Source organism: Capricornis sumatraensis, chromosome 7 (genome assembly GCF_032405125.1).
Source record: "Capricornis sumatraensis isolate serow.1 chromosome 7, serow.2, whole genome shotgun sequence".
In the NCBI taxonomy this organism is placed as follows: domain Eukaryota; kingdom Metazoa; phylum Chordata; class Mammalia; order Artiodactyla; family Bovidae; genus Capricornis; species Capricornis sumatraensis.
The window spans coordinates 70395599-70415253 of NC_091075.1; the positions used below are offsets into that span (position 1 = coordinate 70395599).

The 19655-nt window shown below is 41.7% G+C and overlaps 1 protein-coding gene across 3 annotated transcripts; it reads right to left on the minus strand.

Annotated features, from left to right (window-relative positions):
* Nucleotides 1-6829: 6829 nt before the first annotated feature.
* On the minus strand, nt 6830-19298 carry OCIAD2 (OCIA domain containing 2). Of its 3 annotated transcripts, none has more exons than XM_068975295.1 (7): nt 19244-19298; nt 16668-16795; nt 12553-12649; nt 10865-10918; nt 10513-10560; nt 9226-9343; nt 6830-7993 (listed from the first exon to the last, which is right to left on the minus strand). In XM_068975295.1, the coding sequence occupies exons 2-7, from the start codon at nt 16731-16733 to the stop codon at nt 7912-7914; spliced, it is 465 nt and encodes a 154-aa protein (XP_068831396.1). In that variant the 5' UTR covers nt 16734-16795; nt 19244-19298; the 3' UTR covers nt 6830-7911. The 3 variants fall into 3 exon arrangements, with proteins under 3 accessions (XP_068831396.1, XP_068831395.1, XP_068831397.1); XM_068975294.1 differs by having other exon boundaries at nt 19230-19288; XM_068975296.1 differs by having other exon boundaries at nt 16668-16791; nt 19230-19263.
* Between the last annotated feature and the right edge of the window lie 357 nt (nt 19299-19655).

Consider the following 19655-nt stretch of genomic DNA (forward strand, 5'->3'; position numbering starts at 1 on the left):
AACTCTACTACACAATCTTCCCTTGTGGCTCAGCTGGTAAAGAATCTGCCTGCAATACAGGAGACCTGGGTTCGATCCCTGGGTTGGGAAGATCCCCTGGAGAAAGGAAAGGCTACCTACTCTAGTATTCTGGCCTGGAGAATTCCATGGACTGTATATAGTCCATGGGGTCACCAAGAGTCGGACACGACTAAGCGGCTTTCACTACACAGGGTCTCTTCCAGTTTCTAATAACATTTTCGTTTATTCCCTATAATTCCTGCTTTTCACCCTCATCCAGGCCCTTTAGGTTTTCATGAAAACCTCCTCAAGGTCCTGCCAGTATCCATCTGCCATTTGTTTCCCAAACCAGTGCCACGTGTTTTAGGTGTTTATGGCAGCTCCTTGCTTCCAGCTACCCAGTTTCTGTATTAGAGTTTGATAAGAAAGTAGAATTGTTCTGAATGAAAGAGATTTGTTAAGGAATTAGACCTTAGGAAATGGTGAAACTGATAAATCAGTCTATTTTTTGTGTCTTCAACTAGTATTAGGCATGTTCTTACAGTCACGATAGAGACCTAAGTAGAAACAGGTCACTCTAGGCCTAAATTTGGAACTGTCATACCTTCATTTCTGCCTCATATTTTTCCTAAAGCAAGTCATATGGACAAGCCCAAGGTCAAGAGATACATCCCACTAACAATGGCAGAGAAATACAAAATTAGATGGCAGAAAGCTTGCATGTAAAGAGAGAGAAGGAATTGGCTAACTCAAGGGTCTTCCCTGGTATTTCCCAATGCAGGGGAGTCAATCCCTGGTCAGGGAACCAGATCTCACATGCTGCAACTAAGAGTTTGCTTGCCTCAACTAAAAGACTGTGTGCCACAAGTAAGACCCAGTGTACCCAAATAAATGAATCGTTAAAAGAATTGGGCCAGTAGTACAATCACAAGGGGAGCAGAAGTGACCAGTCCTGCCCCTGGCATTCTAAAGGCATTTAGCTTGTATCTATCTCACACAGACTTTACATCACATTGTATTATAGCTATGTATTTAAATATCTTACCTCCTGCACTAATCTCTTTGAAAGCAGGGATTAGTTTATATATGTATGTATCCCTATTTCTTCAAACACATTGCCTTGTGTATTGAAGGTCCTGAAAAGTATTTGTGGAGTTAATGGATGAAGCCTTTCTGGGCTTCCAAATCATAAGCTCTGGTTTTCAAAACATTGTTAGGAAGCTTCCTTTTTCTCCCCCCCCCCCCCTCTATTTTTTGGCCATGTTGTGGGACACGTAGAATCTTGGCTCCCTGAGCAGGGGTCGAACCTGTGCCCCATGCAGTGGAAACATGACATCTTAACCACTGGACCGCCAGGGAAGCCCCAGGGAGCTTCCTTGTTGATATTTCTTTCCTCACCGTCATTAATTTCTACTTCCCAGGTTCCTTCTCTTGTCACTTCCCCATTTCCATCCTTATTCTTGCCCCAGCCGCTTCTAGAAATGAGAGAATCTAATAAAGTATTTTATAATATAAATTCTTCAAGACAGTCCTTCAGTCAAAAGATTTTTTAGACAACATGAATATTACACATTAATAAAGCAAAAGGTCATACTAGTTTTCAGTACAGGTGACACAAAACTTTAATCTCAAATTTTGGACTGAAAAGGACAGATACTTGAGTCTGAAAATAGTTCCATGAAATTGAGAAGAGATAAGTGTATAACGAGTTATGCTGAAGTTCAGAATGACCAGCTCGTAAGCATAAAATAGGCAGATGAAACTTGAAGGCAGATCATCTGAAAAAGCCTAGCATGGGCCAAAGGCATGACACAATCACACAGGTTTGGACTATAGCAGTAATTAGTTGTTATCCTCATAGCTAACATCCATTTGTTAGCGAATTAGGTCATAAGGATCCCATTTGGGCTCTAGCCCAGCAGAGGCCCCTGCCTCAGTGAGGAATGTTCTTCTTCCATTGGGGTTCATGCAGTCAAAAAGGAGTTCAAAGCTGAAATTGAAGCCTTACTCAATGGCCAGAGAATGGAGACATGGGAACTTAGTTCATAAATCAACTTCTTACATAGATGACTGAGGCAAGATTTTAGGGCAAGTTTAATGAGGGGGAGGCATATGCATTGCTTTTCTGAAAAGAGGGAGGGTTCTTCCTGGTGCCGCCTCCTTTTTCCCTTGTGTGGTCCTCTGGTGTCTGGGTCAGAAGCAGGTTGAACCACCATGGTGCAGACAGCCGGTGATCTTAGCCTGAATGGTTGGTGGTGAGGTAATTGGGAGTTGACATCATCAACCTTCTGGTTCCAACAGTTTGAGGTCTATGTGTTTTGTGGGCAGCATACAGTTAACTTCTCCCACCTGGTAGGAGTTTTAGTATCTTCGAAACATCCCAAAGGACATGCTCAGAGTATTAGCTACAGACATTGAGGAGGAACTAAAAGTCCTTGACTTTATTGGTGCAACTATTATTGCATGTGTGCGGAAGTGAAGAATATGCTACTGTATAATATGCCGCTGGTCCAGCTTCACACAGCTACATGTTCTGGTCCCAGACTTTGAAGCCTCTGGGTTAATCACTGAAATCTCTACAACTCTATAAATGTCTATGAAATCAGATTTCATAGTTCAGATTTGGATGTAGAGTTTCAAAGTGAAAATGTTTTCTGTTGATTAGCAAATTCCATTGTTGAATAGTAAGAAAATTACCTACATGACAGTTGTATTACTTAAGTCATTCAAGATTATTACTATCACGATGTTAACAGAAGCTAGGAAAATCATTCTGACAGCATAGGAAGATAAAATCTTTGCTTAAATGAGAATTTAGAAAATATATTAGCATTGTATACAGTGTATCATTATATATAGTTATAGATAGATAACATACAATATATATTGAAAAATCTGGAAATTATGATCTACTTTGGTAAATGAATCAGACATAAGAGGATTTTGCTACTATTTTTTAAATTGTGAGATGTTTATTTCATGGAGAATATAGTTAAACTCCAGCAATAACTTTTGAACTTCAGGATCACACCAAAGCAAAATTTAGAAACATGGTCACCCTAGCTAAAACTGGGTGGATCATTTGAGCAATGACTCAGAATTGAAAATATCTTTTATAGAGTCCTTTCTAGTCACCCATACATACGTTACCTAGACAGGAACACACTTCTGGCATCACTGGAGTGTCAGGCCAGTTCATCACTCATGTCTGACTCTTTGCGACCCCATGGACTGTAGCATGCCCGGCTTCCCTGTCCATCACCAACCCCCCTGGAGCTTGCTCAAACTCGTGTCCATTAAGTCGGTGATGCCATCCAATAATCTCACCCTCTGTCGTCCCCTTCTCCTCCTGCCCTCAATCTTTGCCAGCATTAGGGCCTTTTCCAGTGAGTCAGTTCTTCATATCAGGTGACCAAAGTATAGGAAGCTTCCTTTTTCTTTTTCAGCTTCAGCATCAGTCCTTCTAATGTATATTCAGGAAGTATCACATGGAAATAAAATAAATCACTTCAATGATGTTTTCTGATTGGATGAGGATCATCCTTATTCTCATTACTGCCCTTCTCCACTATTAATGGGCTTCCCACATGGTACTGGGGTAAAGAGTTTGCTTGCCAAGGCAGGAGACATAAGACATATGGGTTTGATCTCTGGATTGGGAAGATCCTCTGGAGGAGATAATGGCAACACACTCCAGTATTCTTGCCTGGGAAATCCCATGGACAGAGGAGCCTGGCAGGCTACAGACATGGGGTTGCAAAGAGTCAGACACAACTGAAGCAACCTAGCAGGTACGCATGCCACTGTTAAGAACATTTTACCATGGTATCTAAATAAAATACACACGCAGGACAACACTTGTGATTTCAGATACTGTTTGTCTCTTCTTATAGTTACATCCACAAATAAAGTATCTCAGTCAGTTCAGTCACTCAGTCATATCTGACTCTTTGCGACCTCATGGACTGCAGCATGCTAGGCCTCCCTGTCCATCACCAACTCCTGGAATTTACTCAAACTCATGTCCATTGAGTCAGTGATGCCATCCAACCATCTCATCCTCTGTCGTCCCCTTCTCCTCCTGCCTTCAATGAGTCAGTTTTTAGCATCAGGTGGCCAAAGTATTGGAGTTTCAGCTTCAGCATCAGGCCTTCCAATGAATATTCAGGTCTGATTTCTTTTAGGATGGACTGGTTAGATCTCCTTGCAGTCCAAGGGACTCTCAAGAGTCTTCTCCAACACCACAGTTCAAAAACATCAGTTCTTCAGGGCTCAGTTTTCTTTATAGTCCAACTCTCACATTCAAACATGACTACTGGAAAAACCATAGCTTTGACCTGATGGACCTTTGTTGGCAAAGTAATGTCTCTTCTTTTGAATATGCTGTCTAGGTTGGTCATAGCTTTCCTTCCAAGGAGTAAGCTTTTAATTTCATGGCTGCAATCACCATGTGCAGTGATTTTGGAGCCCCCCAAAATTCCACTGTTTCCCCATCTTTTTGCCATGAATTGATGGGACCAGATGCTATGATATTAGTTTTCTGAATGTTGAGCTTTAAGCCAACTTTTTCACTCTCCTCTTTCACTTTCATCAAGAGGCTCTTTAGTTCTTCGCTTTCTGCCATAAGGGTGGTATCATCTGCATATCTGAGGTTATTGATATTTCTCCCAGTAATCTTGATTCCAGCTTGTGATTCATCCAGCCCAGCATTTCGCATGATGTACTCTGCATAGAAGTTAAAGAAGCAGGGTGACAATATACAGCCTTGATGTATTCCTTTCTCGATTTGGAACCAGTCTGTTGTTCCATGTACAGTTCTAACTGTTGCTTCCTGACCTGCATACAGATTTCTCAGGAGGCAGGTCAGGTGGTCTGGTATTCCCATTCTCTTTAAAGATTTTCCACAGTGTGTTTTGATCCACACAGTCAAAGGCTTTGATGTAGTCAATAAGGCAGAAGTAGAACTCTCTTGCTTTTTCAATGATCCAGCAGATGTTGGCAAATTGATCTCTGGTTCCTCTGTGTTTTCTAAAACCAGCTTGAACACCTGGAAGTTCATGGTTCACATACTGCTGAAGCCTGGCTTGGAGAATTTTGAGCATTACTTTATTAGCATGTGAGATGAGTGCAACTGTGTGGTAGTTTGAGCATTCTTTGGCATTGCCTTTCTCTGGGATTGGAATGAAAACTGACCTTTTCCAGTCCTGTGGCCACTGCTGAGTTTTCCAAATTTGCTGGCATATTGAGTGCAGCACTTTCACAGCATCATCTTGTAGGATATGAAATAGCTCAACTGGAATTCCATCACCTCCACTAGCTTTGTTCATAGTGATGCTTCCTAAGGCCCACTTGACTTCACATTCTAGGACGTCTGGCTCTAGGTGAGTGATCACACCACTGTGATTATCTGGGTGGTTAAGATCTTTTTTGTATAGTTCTGGGTATTCTTGCCACCTCTTCTTAAGATCTTCTGCTTCTATTATGTCCATACCATTTCTGTCCTTTATTGTGCCTATCTTTGCGTGAATATTCCCTTGGTATCTCTAATTTACTTGAAGAGATCTCTAGTCTTTCCCATTCTATTGTTTTCCTCTATTTCTTCGCAGTATCTAAACATTACATTTTAAATCCCAAAGACCAAATGTGAAAATTTTCCATTTTCTTCACTCTTGAACATCAGTCCAATAAGGAATAAGGATAGTTTTGCCAAGGAAGCTGGCTAGATAGCCAATGGTTACCATGTAGTCTCTTCAGTTCTTTCTTTTATGCAATTTTATGTAAAATTTTATCTTGTTCTTTGCCAAGGTTTTTTTGTTGTAAATCATGAAAATACAGCTTCAAAAACTTATGACCACCTTGCTGGTGAGTGTTGATAACTGCTAAATGCTAACAGACAAATGCTGCTCCTTTAACATCTTTCCAAAAACAGAGCCACCCTCAGACACCTGTTTCCTAATAAACACAAGAGATAATGCAGCAGATAGTCAAGATTTCTTGGCTGACCTTCGAGGTTTTTTCCCTGATTGATTTGCTTTCACACTAAGATCACTGTGATAAACTGCTTCAATAAGAAACTTATCCACTTAGGAAAATCAGAGAGCCCAAACCATAATCCCAATTGGAGTCAGAAAGACTATGAAGATGTCAGCAATAAGCATAATGTTCCCTTTCAGCAATAATAGATTCATCCTTCCCCACTACCCCAAGATGGGTTTTCACATTGACTTGCTGTGCTCAACAATGTGAAAATACTCTGATCCCTGGGAATTCATTTTCGGGAACACAGAAAATAAACGTGCCCAATTCTGAATTTCTGCCAATAGCTGAGATAATACAGAGTCATCAATTGCTAGTTGTCAGAACCAGGAGTTAAACTGCACCCATGAACCCAGGATATTGACTCTGCATCCTGATTTATACAAAAAGAATTTTATTGACAGGAAGAAAACCCAGGGCATGTAATATAAAAGTGTGTGGGTGTTAGTTGCTCAGCTGTGTCTGATTCTTTTCAACCCCATGGACTATAGCCCAACAGTCTCCTCTGCCCATGGGATTCTCCAGGCAAGAAAACTGCAGTCGGTTGCCATTCCCTTCTGCAGGGGATCTTCCCTACCCCAGGATCAAACCCGAGTCTCCTGCATTGCAGGCAGATTCTTTACCATAAGCCATAAGAGAAGCCCTCAATATAAAAAGAGACATGGTCAAAATTACTCCATTTCATATACTTAATATCCATGTAAAAATAAAAACTTCTAAATATTTTTGATGTAGAAAATAAAATATATATCAAGCATTAATTTTTTCTTTGAATTTTTTTTATTTTTAAGCATTAACTTTCAATGAGGTTTTCCTTTTTACCTCCATGATACAGTTTTCAAGATGAGTTAAGTAAAACGTAAAGTGTACGTACACAAACCTTCATTAAATGAATGCTGACACATATATATAAAGCATTTTCCTGAGAAAGTACAAAGATGCAGAAATTTTCATGTAGGCTCAGACAACCTAACAAAGACAAAAGGTCCCCAGTGGGAGAGTTTGTCTTCATGAAAAAAAACCCGGCGTGAGAATAGGAATACAACTCTTGGGGTTGGATTGGCTCCCTCTGAGCTCCTTTAAAACCCTGAAGTTTATCAGTCTGAATTAATTCTTCCAGTGATTCTTCCCAGAAATATGCAAACTGTTCCAGAGGGACATTTGGAGAAGTTGTGTTTATTCTTTTAAGCCAGCAGCAGCATACAAAAGAGCCCCAGTTCTCGAGAACTGACCATGAGCTAAGCAAGTAACCTAAAACAACCAGCTTTCCCAAAACTTCACCAAACCGGGCAGACATAAAATCACTGCTGTTGCTGCTGCTAAGTTGCTTCAGTCGCTAAGGTCACTAAAAGGATAGCTGATTTATATTGTGACGCACTCAAATGAAATATTTTTTATTAAGTTAAAAAAGCTTGGCCCCTACATTTTAGAAACCACTTCCCATAGACACAGTCTTTCTTGTATTTCTGTATTTCTACCTCCATACACATTGGTTTTCTTTGGGCATGATTTCCCAAGTTTCTCAGCATTCATTCCTGTTCTCGATCAGAGATCTTAAAACCCTGAACAAAAGCAAGAGTGAAATGGGAGTGAATGGGGGTGAATCAGAGAAGACTTCAAACTCTTTCATTTAGTTGTAAGGAAATAAGAGTGCAATGCAATGTTATTTGGTGTATGAAAGCTCCCAACATGTTCTTAAACAGCAGAAAACATGGAATGCTCAAAATTGAGAATTAACAGGAAAGCATTTCAATAGAGCAAGAGAATCACAATGTTGCTGTTCCACAATAAGTAAGTTATTTTAAAGTACACTTGACATTTTAAAGGTGGACAAATTCAGATGCTCTTAGAGACTTCAGTGCCCACAGACAGAGTTTAGGAAGTTGAAGGCTGTGAACTTCTCTCCTGACTTAATCCATGCTTTGTTTTGCATTCCTCACAGGTAAGCAGGCAGTGCCTAAAACAGAAGCAAAAATGTTGGTTTGTACTTTGACACTGGAAGCTCTAGTCTGAACACAATATTATTTAGAGATTAAAAAAAATTTAATTGATATATAGCTAGTCTACAATGTGTTAGTTTCTAGTGTACACAAAGTGATTCAGTTCTCCATATACATATGTTTATATATATATTATTTTCTATTATGGTTAATTACAGGATATTGAATATAGTTCCCTGGGTTATACAGTAAGGCCTTGTTGTTTATCTATTTTATATATAGTAGTTGTGCATCTGTTAATCCCAAACTCCCAATTTGTTCTCATCCCCTTTTCCCCTTTGGTAACCATAAGTTTATTTTCTATGTTTTTGAGTCTGTTTCTGTTTTGTAAATAAATTCATTTACATCATATTTTAGATTATTTAGAAGCATTTTCTAAGCTAAAGTTTTCAAGCTTGTTTTTTCTCAGGAATAATCGGAGTTGTTTCTTGGTTTCAGACTCCTGGCATTCCATCCGCTAGAAGGCCAACAATGATCTTCCTGTCCAATGTTGTTGTCAGCATGCTGTGCTGCCTTTCAAACAAGTATGGGGTGTTTAGAGTAAGGTGTCCCCAACAGGAGTCCTATAGTACCATGGTAGAAATAGTTATTATTCACTGAGCACTCACTGAGTGTCATAAACAATCATTCCTATTCCTTATAACATCCCATAAAAAAATTCTGATCGCCATTTTATACAGATGAGAAAACTGAAGATTTGAGAGTTTAAGAAACATGTCCAAGGTCACACAACTTGGTAAGCAAACAGAGCTGCCTTTGAACCCAGCGACTCTAACAGCAGAGGTAATGTGGCTAACTCCAGAGTCCTACTGCTTGTATCCCCTCATGAACATCACAGCTTATATTAATAGTAAAGGCTCTGAGAAGTCTTGCAATTCAGAGTCCTGATTAAACTTGTGTAATCTTGTGACTGTAGAAGCTGTGTTGGCTGATTAAGGCATTCATTAGACACTTGTACAATGTCTTGAACATAGTAGGTACTTACTAATTGACTGATGAGCAAACAAAATAGGTAACTCAGTTAAATCATAATTATTAAAGAAGTTAAATAGCAACAACTCAAACTTAGAATTTTTTTCAACATATCAATGTTAAAAACTATTTTAATATTACAAATGGTTGAATGACCTTTCATTTACTTTTTAATAGTTACCTTTATTATAATCCCTTAACCAAACAGAGTACAAACCTGTTATGCCCTGGACCGAAACCGGCTCCACGCAGCTGGCCTTCAAAGGAATGGAATTTACTTTGGCATACTCCTATATACGATGCTTTTCCAAGGCCAAATCCTAAGATACCAGCAACTGTAAAAGCAGGTTAGGAAAGATAAACAATTTAAATATTTGGAACCTCTGTTGTCTGCTAGAACTTTCTTTATTAACAGCAACAATTCTTATATCAAAAGTACCTTACTAAATCAATGAGCAAAAACTCTGGGAATGAAGCTCTCTATTAAAGAGCAGGATTGGGAACTAGAGACTTTTTGATCTCCTCAGTTTTGAACTGGAGATAGAAGGGCCAGGTTACAGCAAGCCAAGGTGATGCTCTGACACGGGCAGCCAGGGGGAGGCCCAACTGGCAGACCAGTCTGTGAAGTCACCCAGGAAGGGAGAGGTGGGACTTGAGTTGTGGCTCTGGGTAGCCTCCAAATCACTAGGTAGGAGACCCCTTAATTCTCTGTAAGGATCGAGTATGGGGAGCCACATTATCTTGCAGGCAGGGGAGGGAGGTCACGAGGCAGGACCATGGAAAACATTTCTAACATGCTATTCTTGCCGGGAATGAGGTTTTGGATGGTACACCAGAATGCATCTTCTGTGGGCATAAAAGGTCTCTGCATAATCAGTGCAAGAAGGTGAAAGCCTAAGTTTATGGTAAATGTATATTAGAAAACGGGCTTCCCTGGTGGTTTAGTGGTAAAGAATCTGCCTGCCGGTGTAGGACACTCAGGTTCAATCCTTGAGTTATGAATTACCCCTGGAGGAGGAAATGACAACCCACTCCAGTATTCTTGCCTGGAGAATCCCACGGACAGAGGAGCCTGGTGGGCTACAGTCCATGGGGTCCCGAAAAAGTTGGACATGACTTAGCAACTAAACAACAACGTTATCAGAAAGCCCTGATTTAAAAAAAAACTATTCATTTATCACGTCCATTATAGAAAATATTTGGAAAAGATTGGCCAAAATAAAAAATTAAAATCCCTTCTGGAGCTGTTGTTCAGAGGCTATGCTGGCAATGTCCTCTTGTGTCTCCTGCCAGGCCCTCCTAGGCCACGCTTCAGAGAAGACTAAGGTGAAGTCCCTACTGCTCAGCTTTCAGTCAGAAAGTGTTGAATGAACTAAAAAACTGCAATGTGGCAAAAAATGGACACTAGTGTTTCAGAGAGGTTGACCTGGACATTCCTATCTCCAGTTACTATAAACATTTCCTTTTTATAAAAACGAATCTTTGTTTAACTTCTATCACTTACGTGCAACTTTAGGCAATGAACCAAATCTTGGATTTGCTGCTAAATAACCTAGGAAGTAATGTATAAAGACATTATTATTTCATTTTATAACATTTAAATTTATAAAGGATAAAGAAGTCTTAATTTCATCTGCAAATTTAATTTCCCTTTGCCATGTAACCTAACACAGTCACTCATTCCAGGGAAGAGGACATCTCTGGGAAAGAAGTATGGGGACATAGACTAGAAACAGTCTAAAGCCTGCATAAATAAATCCTTCACCAAAACAGAAATGCCAAGTATTGTACCACAGGAAGACCACAGGAAACCGGATTCTCTTAAGTTAAAACATTTACTAAATACCGACTCTTACCATGATGGACCAGTCCTTGGGTGACAAGCATGCTTACAAGAGAAAAAGGCAGAGCTGTAAAACAAAAAAGCCCTTAAGTATTGGTATTGTGAAATTTGGCACCTCCCCTAGATGTCAGGGAGAATTATTCTGGTTTTTTCTTCTTACTTGGGCAGTGAGATCTTAGTCATTTGTTACTTTACTTATTTGACAAATATTAAGCACCACATGGAGACTTTTCTTGGGGTCTGTCCCAGGCACTCAACCTAATGCACAGCATTAACATAACAAAATCTAGACTTCCTGCAATTCCATCTCCCAGCACCCACCATGCATCATGACTCTCACCACTACATACAACATAGGCATCTTTGTGTGAGTGTGCACTGAGCTGGGGAATTTGGGAGTTGCCGTGAGCTGTATAGTTAGTAAATTTCAATCCTGCAAAAAAGTTTTTTTTTTAAAAAGGACAATAAATTGCACATCCTGTTTAGGATAGTGCCCTGCTTTTGTCTTTTAATGCCATTTTGTTGCACAATTTGGATATGTTTATTTTCTGAAAATTACTATATTTGCAGTAAACATGGGCAATGTTTAGAGATGATTTTTAAAAACAGACACATTGGTCTGGCAAAAGCAGTTTCTAGTCAAAATGTGTCAAATGACTTCTTCCCCAGCAGGGAGAAGTGATTATATACATATATATAATCTTATATATATTAACAGGATTATTATATAATATATATACTATTTGATTTGGCTTAGTTGCTAGCTCTTCCTAGTAACCAAGCCAAATCAAATAGCAACCAGCTTTTCCACTCAAATCTATCTACCTGATGGTAGGCAAATGAGTCATACTGTAATGTTAATCTACTAGGGGCTTACTTCAATAACTTACTCATGGGTTATCAGAAAATAATTTCTAACAGCATAATCAATAAACAGTAATGCATAGCAAATATCAACTTCTAAGCAGTGTTATTTCCAAAACAATTGATACTGGATTTAAATGATTTAAGAAATCAAAATGAGTATTTCAAAGTAAAATTATCTCTATGCCAGCAATAATGGGACTATATCTACAGGCTCTAGTATGACATTTTCAAATGAAAAGTCATGAATTTTTAAAATTAGATGGGACTTTAACGCACTGCCTGAATTCACACCCTTGTCTTATATAAAGCAGGCCCAGAAAGAGAAAGAGACTTGACAGAAAAAGTTATTTCAAGACACTGTAAGGGAAGTATTAACAGAATGCTCCCACTCTTCATTCATTCCACAAATATTTAACTGGTTCAGATATTTTTATACGTGAAGCACTGTGCTTGGCTCTAGGAGGGCGCAATGAACCTGAACTTGATGAAGGTTAGAGTCCAGTGGAATTGTGGAAGGTCTACTCTTTCAAGAAATTCTAAGTTAACACTCTTGGTTCACTGTCTCGGTCACATGAAGGAAAGTGTTAGGGGTGAATCACTTTTTTCCTAAGGAGGGTCAACAGCTCCTACATCAGATATTGTCCCCGCCCTTAAAAAAGTCTCAGTATGAATTTAAATTCCAAACAGCCTCAGATACCAATGTTCTTCCCGGAATTATGCAAAGTTCCTGCTCAAAAAAAAAAAAAATCATTACGATAATTCTAATATGATATTAGGCAGTTTATATCAGGCAGCAAATAAAGTGTTAACAACAATTAAGAGGGGTGCGATTACCTCTCTTCCAGAAACTTTCTTCTTGACATTCCCGGATAATCTTTGAAATCTCTGATCTGTGGATGTGCAGTTTTGATTTTGGACAAAACAACAGACTCTGCAAGAGAAGTTACATGATGAGTTGACTGAAATCATCAGAAAAGCATCTGTTCTATTTTCCCCCCGAGGAGGGCAAGGAGGTCTCTTCCCTCTGGTCTCACAGTGTGTGTGCCTTAGATCCCGGCTGCCAGCACTGAGCAATAGCCAGTTTCAGCCAGTGCTTTCCAGATGCAAGCGCTGGGTGAACTTGAGCAAGAAAAGAATTTTTTTGAGAAGCAAACAGTGATTCATGGTTTAGCGAGCATAAAGCAGATATCTGGTCAGAATGCGTTACTGCTGAGGCCACATTTTCTTTCTTAAATATTTTTTTAACTAGGCTGCACCAGTACTCTTGCCTGGAGAATCCCAGGGATGGTGGAGCCTGGTGGGCTGCTGTCTATGGGGTCGCACAGAGTCGGACACAACTGAAGCGACTTACCAGCAGCAGCACCAGTTCTTAGTTGTGGCATGCGGGCTCTAGTTCCCTGACCAGAGACTGAACCCTGGCTCCCTGCATTGGAAGCTCAGAGTCTTACCCACTGGACCACCAGGGAAGTCCCCACATTTTCTTCTTACTTCTAGCCTCTGCACACAGTCACTTCCCCTGCAATTCTACTCACTCTCTGGGTTGTAATCTTTTGTTGTTCAGTGACTCATTAATTTTTTATTATGGTAAAATACCCATAATAGTTACCATTTTAACCATTTTACTTAAAATTTTTTTTCATACTCTGGTATACTTTATTTTAAAAAAAATTCTATATTGAAGTATAGTTGGTTTACAAAAATGTGTTTAACCATTGTATACAATAAAAAGTATACAATAAATGGCATTAAGTATATCTATAATATTGTGCAGCCATATCTATCTAGTTCCAGAACTTTTTCATCACCCTCAAAGGAAATTCCATACCCATCGAGGAGTCTCTCCTCATTCCCTAATCACCTAGCAACCATTAATCCGCTTATTTAACTTATATGCAGAGTACATCATGAGAAACGCTGGGCTGGAAGAAGCATAAGCTGGAATCAAGATTGCCGGGAGAAATATCAATAACCTCAGATATGCAGATGACACCACCCTATGGCAGAAAGTGAAGAGGAACTAGAAAGCCTCTTGATGAAGGTGAAAGAGGAGAGTGAAAAGTTGGCTTAAAGCTCAACATTCAGAAAACGAAGACCATGGCATCTGGTCCTATCACTTCATGGGAAATAGATGGGGAAACCATGGAAACAGTGTCAGACTTTATTTTGGGGGGCTCCAAAATCACTGCAGATCGTGACTGCAGTCATGAAATTAAAAGACGCTTACTCCTCGGAAGAAAAGTTATGACCAACCTAGACAGCATATTTAAAAGCAGAGACATTACTTTACCAATAAAGGTCCGTCTAGTCAAGGTTATGGTTTTTCCAATGGTCATGCATGGATGTGAGAGTTGGACTGTGAAGAAAGCTGAGTGCCAAAGAATTGATGCGTTTGAACTGTGGTGTTGGAGAAGACTCTTGAGAGTCCCTTGGACTGCAAGGAGATCCAACCAGTCCATTCTGAAGGAGATCAGCCCTGGGATTTCTTTGGAGGGAATGATGCTAAAACTGAAACTCCAATACTTTGGCCACCTCATGCGAAGAGTTGACTCATTGGAGAAGCCTCTGATGCTGGGAGGGATTGGGGGCAGGAGGAGAAGGGGACGACAGAGGATGAGATGGCTGGATGGCATCACTGCCTCGATGGACGTGAGTCTGAGTGAACTGCAGGAGTTGGTGATGGACAGGGAGGCCTGGCATGCTGCGATTCATGGGGTCGCAAAGAGTCAGACACGACCGAGCGACTGAACTGAACTGAACTGATTCTGGATATTTTGTACAAACAATATCATACAGCATGTGACCTCGTATGGCTAGCTTCTTTCCCTTTGTGTAATGTTTCAAAGGCTCATCCACGTTGTAACATGTATTTCATTTCTTTTTATGGCTCAGTAATGTTCCAGTGTATGCACATAACACATTCTGTTTATCCATTCATCCACTGATGGATATCTGGACTGTTTCCACTGTCGAGTATTGTGAATAATGCTGCTGTGAACATTCCTGTACAAGTTTTAGTTTTCCGCTCTGCTGGGCCATGTTGTAACTCTGTGTTTAACTTATTGGGGAACTGCCAAACTGTTTTCCATAGGAGCTACACCATTTTACAAACCCACCAACAATGTATGAGGTTTTCAATTTTTCTATATCCTTGTCAACACTTGTTATTTTCTGTTTTCTTTCTTTTCTGTTAGTTGCACTGTGCAATTTATGGGATTTAGTTCCCTACCAGGGGTTGAACCCCAGTATTTCTTTTTTAAAATTAGCACATTAAATGCTTTTAATGTAAATTATTAATTTGTTTAAACTAAAAAGCTAAATTGTTTCTGTTTTTGATTGTGGTCATGCTAGTGGTTGTGAAATGGTGGTTGTGATTTGCATTTTCCTAATGACTAATGACATTAAGTATCTTTTCATCAGATTTTTGGCCATGTGTATATCTTCTTTGGAGAAATACCTATTCAAGCCCTTTGCTCATTTTTTAATTAGGTTGTCTTTCTGTTGTTGAGTTGTAAGAGCTCTTTATATATTATGGATACTAAACCCTTATCAGATATATAATTCATAAATAATTTTTCCCATTCTGTGGGTGATTCATTTGTTTTTTAGAAACAAACTTTATTGAAATTTTTCCTTAAATCACACTTATATTTCCTTGTTTGTGAATTACTTATGTAGGTCCTTTGCCTTTTATCTCTTGGAATTTTAGTGATTTTCTTGCAGGTCTATGGCTTTTGAAGTTCACCCTGTTGATTTTGCAAATGTTCTTTTTGGACTTTCTGTAGTAGATGTCAGTGTGAATGGTGATTACCATTTCTCGAACACTTGCCCCTGGGCCAGGCACTGTGCCAAGCACTTTACTTGGTGAGATGAGGTACAAGGACCCTGCGGTGCCAGTGCCTTCAGAGCTCTACCTACCACCCAAGCAGGCCACTCCTCTCTTCCTCCTCTACAGCTCCCCCAGCGCAGCACGCGGAAGCAGTGGTCAGGGTAAGCCACAGCAACCGGAGGAGGAGCTGCTCTTATGCTCCACTTATGTTGGCTCAGCAAACACTCCTCCTTACCCCAGTGTAAATAGTTCTTCTTGGTTCTGCCTGTGGCAGAGATGAGCATCTCTCTCCTTCCCCTCCCCTAAACACACACACACGCAGGGTCAGGGAACCCGACTATCACAGCTGCTGTGAGTCCTACAGTCAAGACTGAAGTTCCAGCAGAGTGTCCTCAGGGACCTCTGGTGAGCCTTTTCTGTGGAGCCGTAAATGTTTCATGGCTCTCCATTTCACAGAGGCAGCTTGGGTGTCTAAATTCTTTTCCTTGTGACACGATATCATTTGCCTCTCCTAAACTTTGCTCTTAAATATAATCCTCATAACCCACTTTTAGCTTGAAAAGTTGACCTCAGAGAACATTAACTCTACTTACCCATCACAATACCTTCTCTTTTTTTCATTCATGTGTCCCTGAGACATATAATCTTCATTCTCAACAAGCTGAAAAACTATGCCCCAGTTAACACTTGGGTTCTCAATCTGATGACTAATTTAGTAGTTAAGGGCTCTGCCATCTCGAACAGTAACTACAGTCAGCAGCATATCCTTAGCATGATTAGCCTTGGTAACAGAAATGTAAAAAACCTGCATCATGTATCATTCTGTTAGATTCAATAAAGAGTTTTGCTCTGCTAAAGGAAACCTCTTCAGTCACTGACAACCTATAGAAGAGTTAGTTAAGTTGAATTCTAAACAGGGAAGAGTAAAGAAAAGATTTTGTAAATAAAAATCTCCTTTTCAAGACAGCCAGAAACATACTTTTCTTCTCCATTCTATTTTCCTTGAGCCTATCCCACAATGTGGCAGGCAGAGAAAAGTAAGACAATTGATCAAGGATGAGGTTTAAGGGGAAGTCCTGTATATTCCTCTTCAGATGGCAGACTTCAAATGATAAATACATACCTGCTTGCTTGGTGGTGGCAAATGGGGACCCTTTTCTTGGTTTTCATGTGTGGACACTGAAGCCATGATGACTTTGTCTTTGCTTCTCTTCTAGCTGAGTGGACTCAGCTTCCTGGTTGACCCACTATCTAAGGAAAGTAGAAGAGAGTCACCGTGCAGTGACTGAACATTTATGTCAACCATAAAAACACCCTTAGGATCAACTCCCCTATTTGGGAAACTTACTTTCATTTTGTCATTAATCTTAACTTCCAACCACCAGCAAACTTACTTTCTAATGCTCCTACCCCAGCAACACACACACACACACGCACGCACACTAACAGACTGATGGTGACAGATCAGAGGTGGAGTCAAGTGGGATGTCAAAGAAGGCACAGTAAAATGGTTTACAACCTATAGTGTCAGTCACCTGGTCGTGTCTCACTCTTTGTGACCCCATGGACTGTGTAGCCTACCAGGCTCCCTCTGTCCATGGAATTCTCTAAGCTGGAGTGGGTAACCATTCCCTTCTTTAGAGGATCTTCCCAACCCAGGGATCCAACCCGGGTCTCCCGTGTTGCAGGCAGATTCCTTACCATCTGAGCCACCAGGGAAGTCCTTAAGACTTATCAACTACCCTGAAAAAATGTCAATTCATTACAAGGTCATTAACTTACACAAATATTTACTGTCTATTATGTGCCAGACCAAAGGATACAAAAGAAGACGAAATCAATACTAAAGTAACTCACAGTCTACTGGGAAGACAGGCAGTTATACAACATGTAGAAGTCTTCCCTAGAGGTAGGCACAGGGTGCTGGGGAAGGAGAGGAAAGAAGCCATGTTCTCTCTGGTTAGATCTGAAGACACCAAAGGCTAAGACTCTTGAGCTTTCAAGATGGCCTGTGGGGAGTGGATGGACTTCAAGGGAGGGAGACCAGATTGGAAAGAGCCATCATAGTCTAGGGAATGAAGTCAAGAGGCCTGAACCAAGACCCTTGTCTTGGCTAGAGATGATAATTTTGCATCTGGAAATGTTGGATTTGGGTGCCTGTTGGGGCATACATTGGAATTAGCCATTAGGAATTAGAATATCTGAGGATTTGGGTCTAGAGTTACAGAATAAGAGTAGGCTGGAAAGATCAGTTTGGAAGTTGCCATCCAGGAGATGACAGGTAAAGTGGGAAACAGGACTAAAATTGTGTAAGAAGAGGACTAGAGAATGTGAACATCGAGGCCAAGGGAATACCACAGGAGGAAGAACAACAACAGGCCAAGGAAAGGACTGAGAAAGAAGATCTGATACAAAGAGGAAAGAGTGTCTGAGGAAGAAATAAATCATCAGTATCACGTGGCTCAGAACAACGGGCATAGTCCAGGTGAACCATGAACCCTACCCAACCTCCTGCCCAGTCAACGGGCCACTGTCCTCTGCAGGTCCAGACTCCATGACAACCACTGACTTCCATGCAAAATGAACATATTTTCATACACAGTTCAGTTTCCTACTAAGCTGCCAGGAATATCAGCCAAGGGGATCCATACTTGACCAAGTTTCACTTTCGGTGCTTGATGTTATTGTAGAGGGAGTATGATGCCCTAGGGTGGAAAGTCTTGGAATCAGGAAGACCTGAGTTCAGATCCTGACTACTTGGTAGCCTGGCTTTGGGGTAAGTAACTTGAAGTGTCTGTGCCGCAGCTTCCCAACTGCCAAGCGCAGGTAACGGATCTTAAGGGGCTAGAACAAGGATGAGGGGTGAGGTCCACAAGTCAGCAGTTCCACACCAGCACCCAGCGTGTGTGTGAGCAGTAAAGGGCAGCTGTCAGAACCCTGAGCACCCTATTTCTGGAGGACTTCCAGGAAGTCTTTGCTGCCATAAGGCCAAATTAGATTATCTTTGCCTAGTTAGGCCATTGCCTCAAATCCGGAAGCAAACACACTACAACTGGGCTTTGGTGGTGAAGTCCCTTCACACCCACTTAGCCTTCAGTCCACATTTAAGCTGGGCTTCTCAGGGTGTTGCCTAAAGGTGTAGCCCCCACCCTATGCCCAGATCTGGTTTGGGGTCCCTCTGCTTCTTTAGTTGTTGGGGGTGGGGTGGCAGAAGTCCTGACGGGTGGGCAGTGGGAGGGAGGCGGTCGGCAGGATAGGGGGGTGGGAGCGTGTGATCGGACACAGGGCGGGTCCCTGCACTTTCTGGTAGGGGAGTAGGGACGGGGAGTGGGGGTTGGGGTGGAGCGGGATCAGCGTGCAGGAAATTGCTGCCATCGGGGTCGCATCCGGAGCCGGGCCAGAGGGGTGGCGGTGTAAGGGGCGATTCTAGGCTAAGTACCACCGTCCTGAGGACCCCAGAAGTCATGCAGTCAAAGAAGGCCACCCCCTCTCGCTATCGCACCCGCTGTTACCTGCCCCCACCCCCCAAGAGGGCACACCCGCGGGGCTGAGGATCGCCTCGCAGGCCGCGTCTCCCTCGCGCGCCCAGCCAAGCTCGCCACCCTGTGCGGCCGCGGCTGCAGCTCGGATGCTCCGGCTTCCCCGGTGCCCGCGCCCGCCCCTGGCGAACCCCCGGAGCCCTTACCGTGGTCCCCTTACCGCGCTCGCTTCCAGGACGTTGCCTGTGCTCTGCACCTTCCCTCCGCCTCTTTCTTCCTCTCGCTCCGCCCCCGTGGCGCCCCGCCCCTCGCTTCCTCGCGTGAGTCATTCAACAAGTGCACCCCATCCCCCGTCTCGCAGTCCCTTTCTCTGTCGGTGGCCTCACACCCACGCACAACTGCCCCGGCTGAAACCCGGCTCCTGTTGGAATCTCCGACTCCACCCCCAAGTCTTGTCCAGACACCCGGTAGATTCTACTGAATACTTCCTCGATTGCCTTTCAAATAACTCCTTTCCTCCCAACGAAAACAGCGGCAACCATTTATTGAACACCCTCCCTCCTTGGACGAGGCGGCTACTTCCACTTATCTGCAGGCTTGTCTTGTCTTTTCTTTTTTTTGCAGTGTAATTG

Bases quoted from the DNA above. Each gene is read 5' to 3' on its own strand.
- OCIAD2 (XM_068975295.1), bottom strand. From the start codon at position 16,733: ATGGCTTCAGTGTCCACACATGAAAACCAAGAAAAGGGTCCCCATTTG. The intron at 12,650-16,667 runs GTATGTATTTAT...CTTCTCTTGCAG, and splicing joins TGCCACCACCAAGCAAGCAG to AGTCTGTTGTTTTGTCCAAA. The intron at 7,994-9,225 runs GTTTGTACTCTG...CTTCTGTTTTAG, and splicing joins TTCGGTCCAGGGCATAACAG to GCACTGCCTGCTTACCTGTG.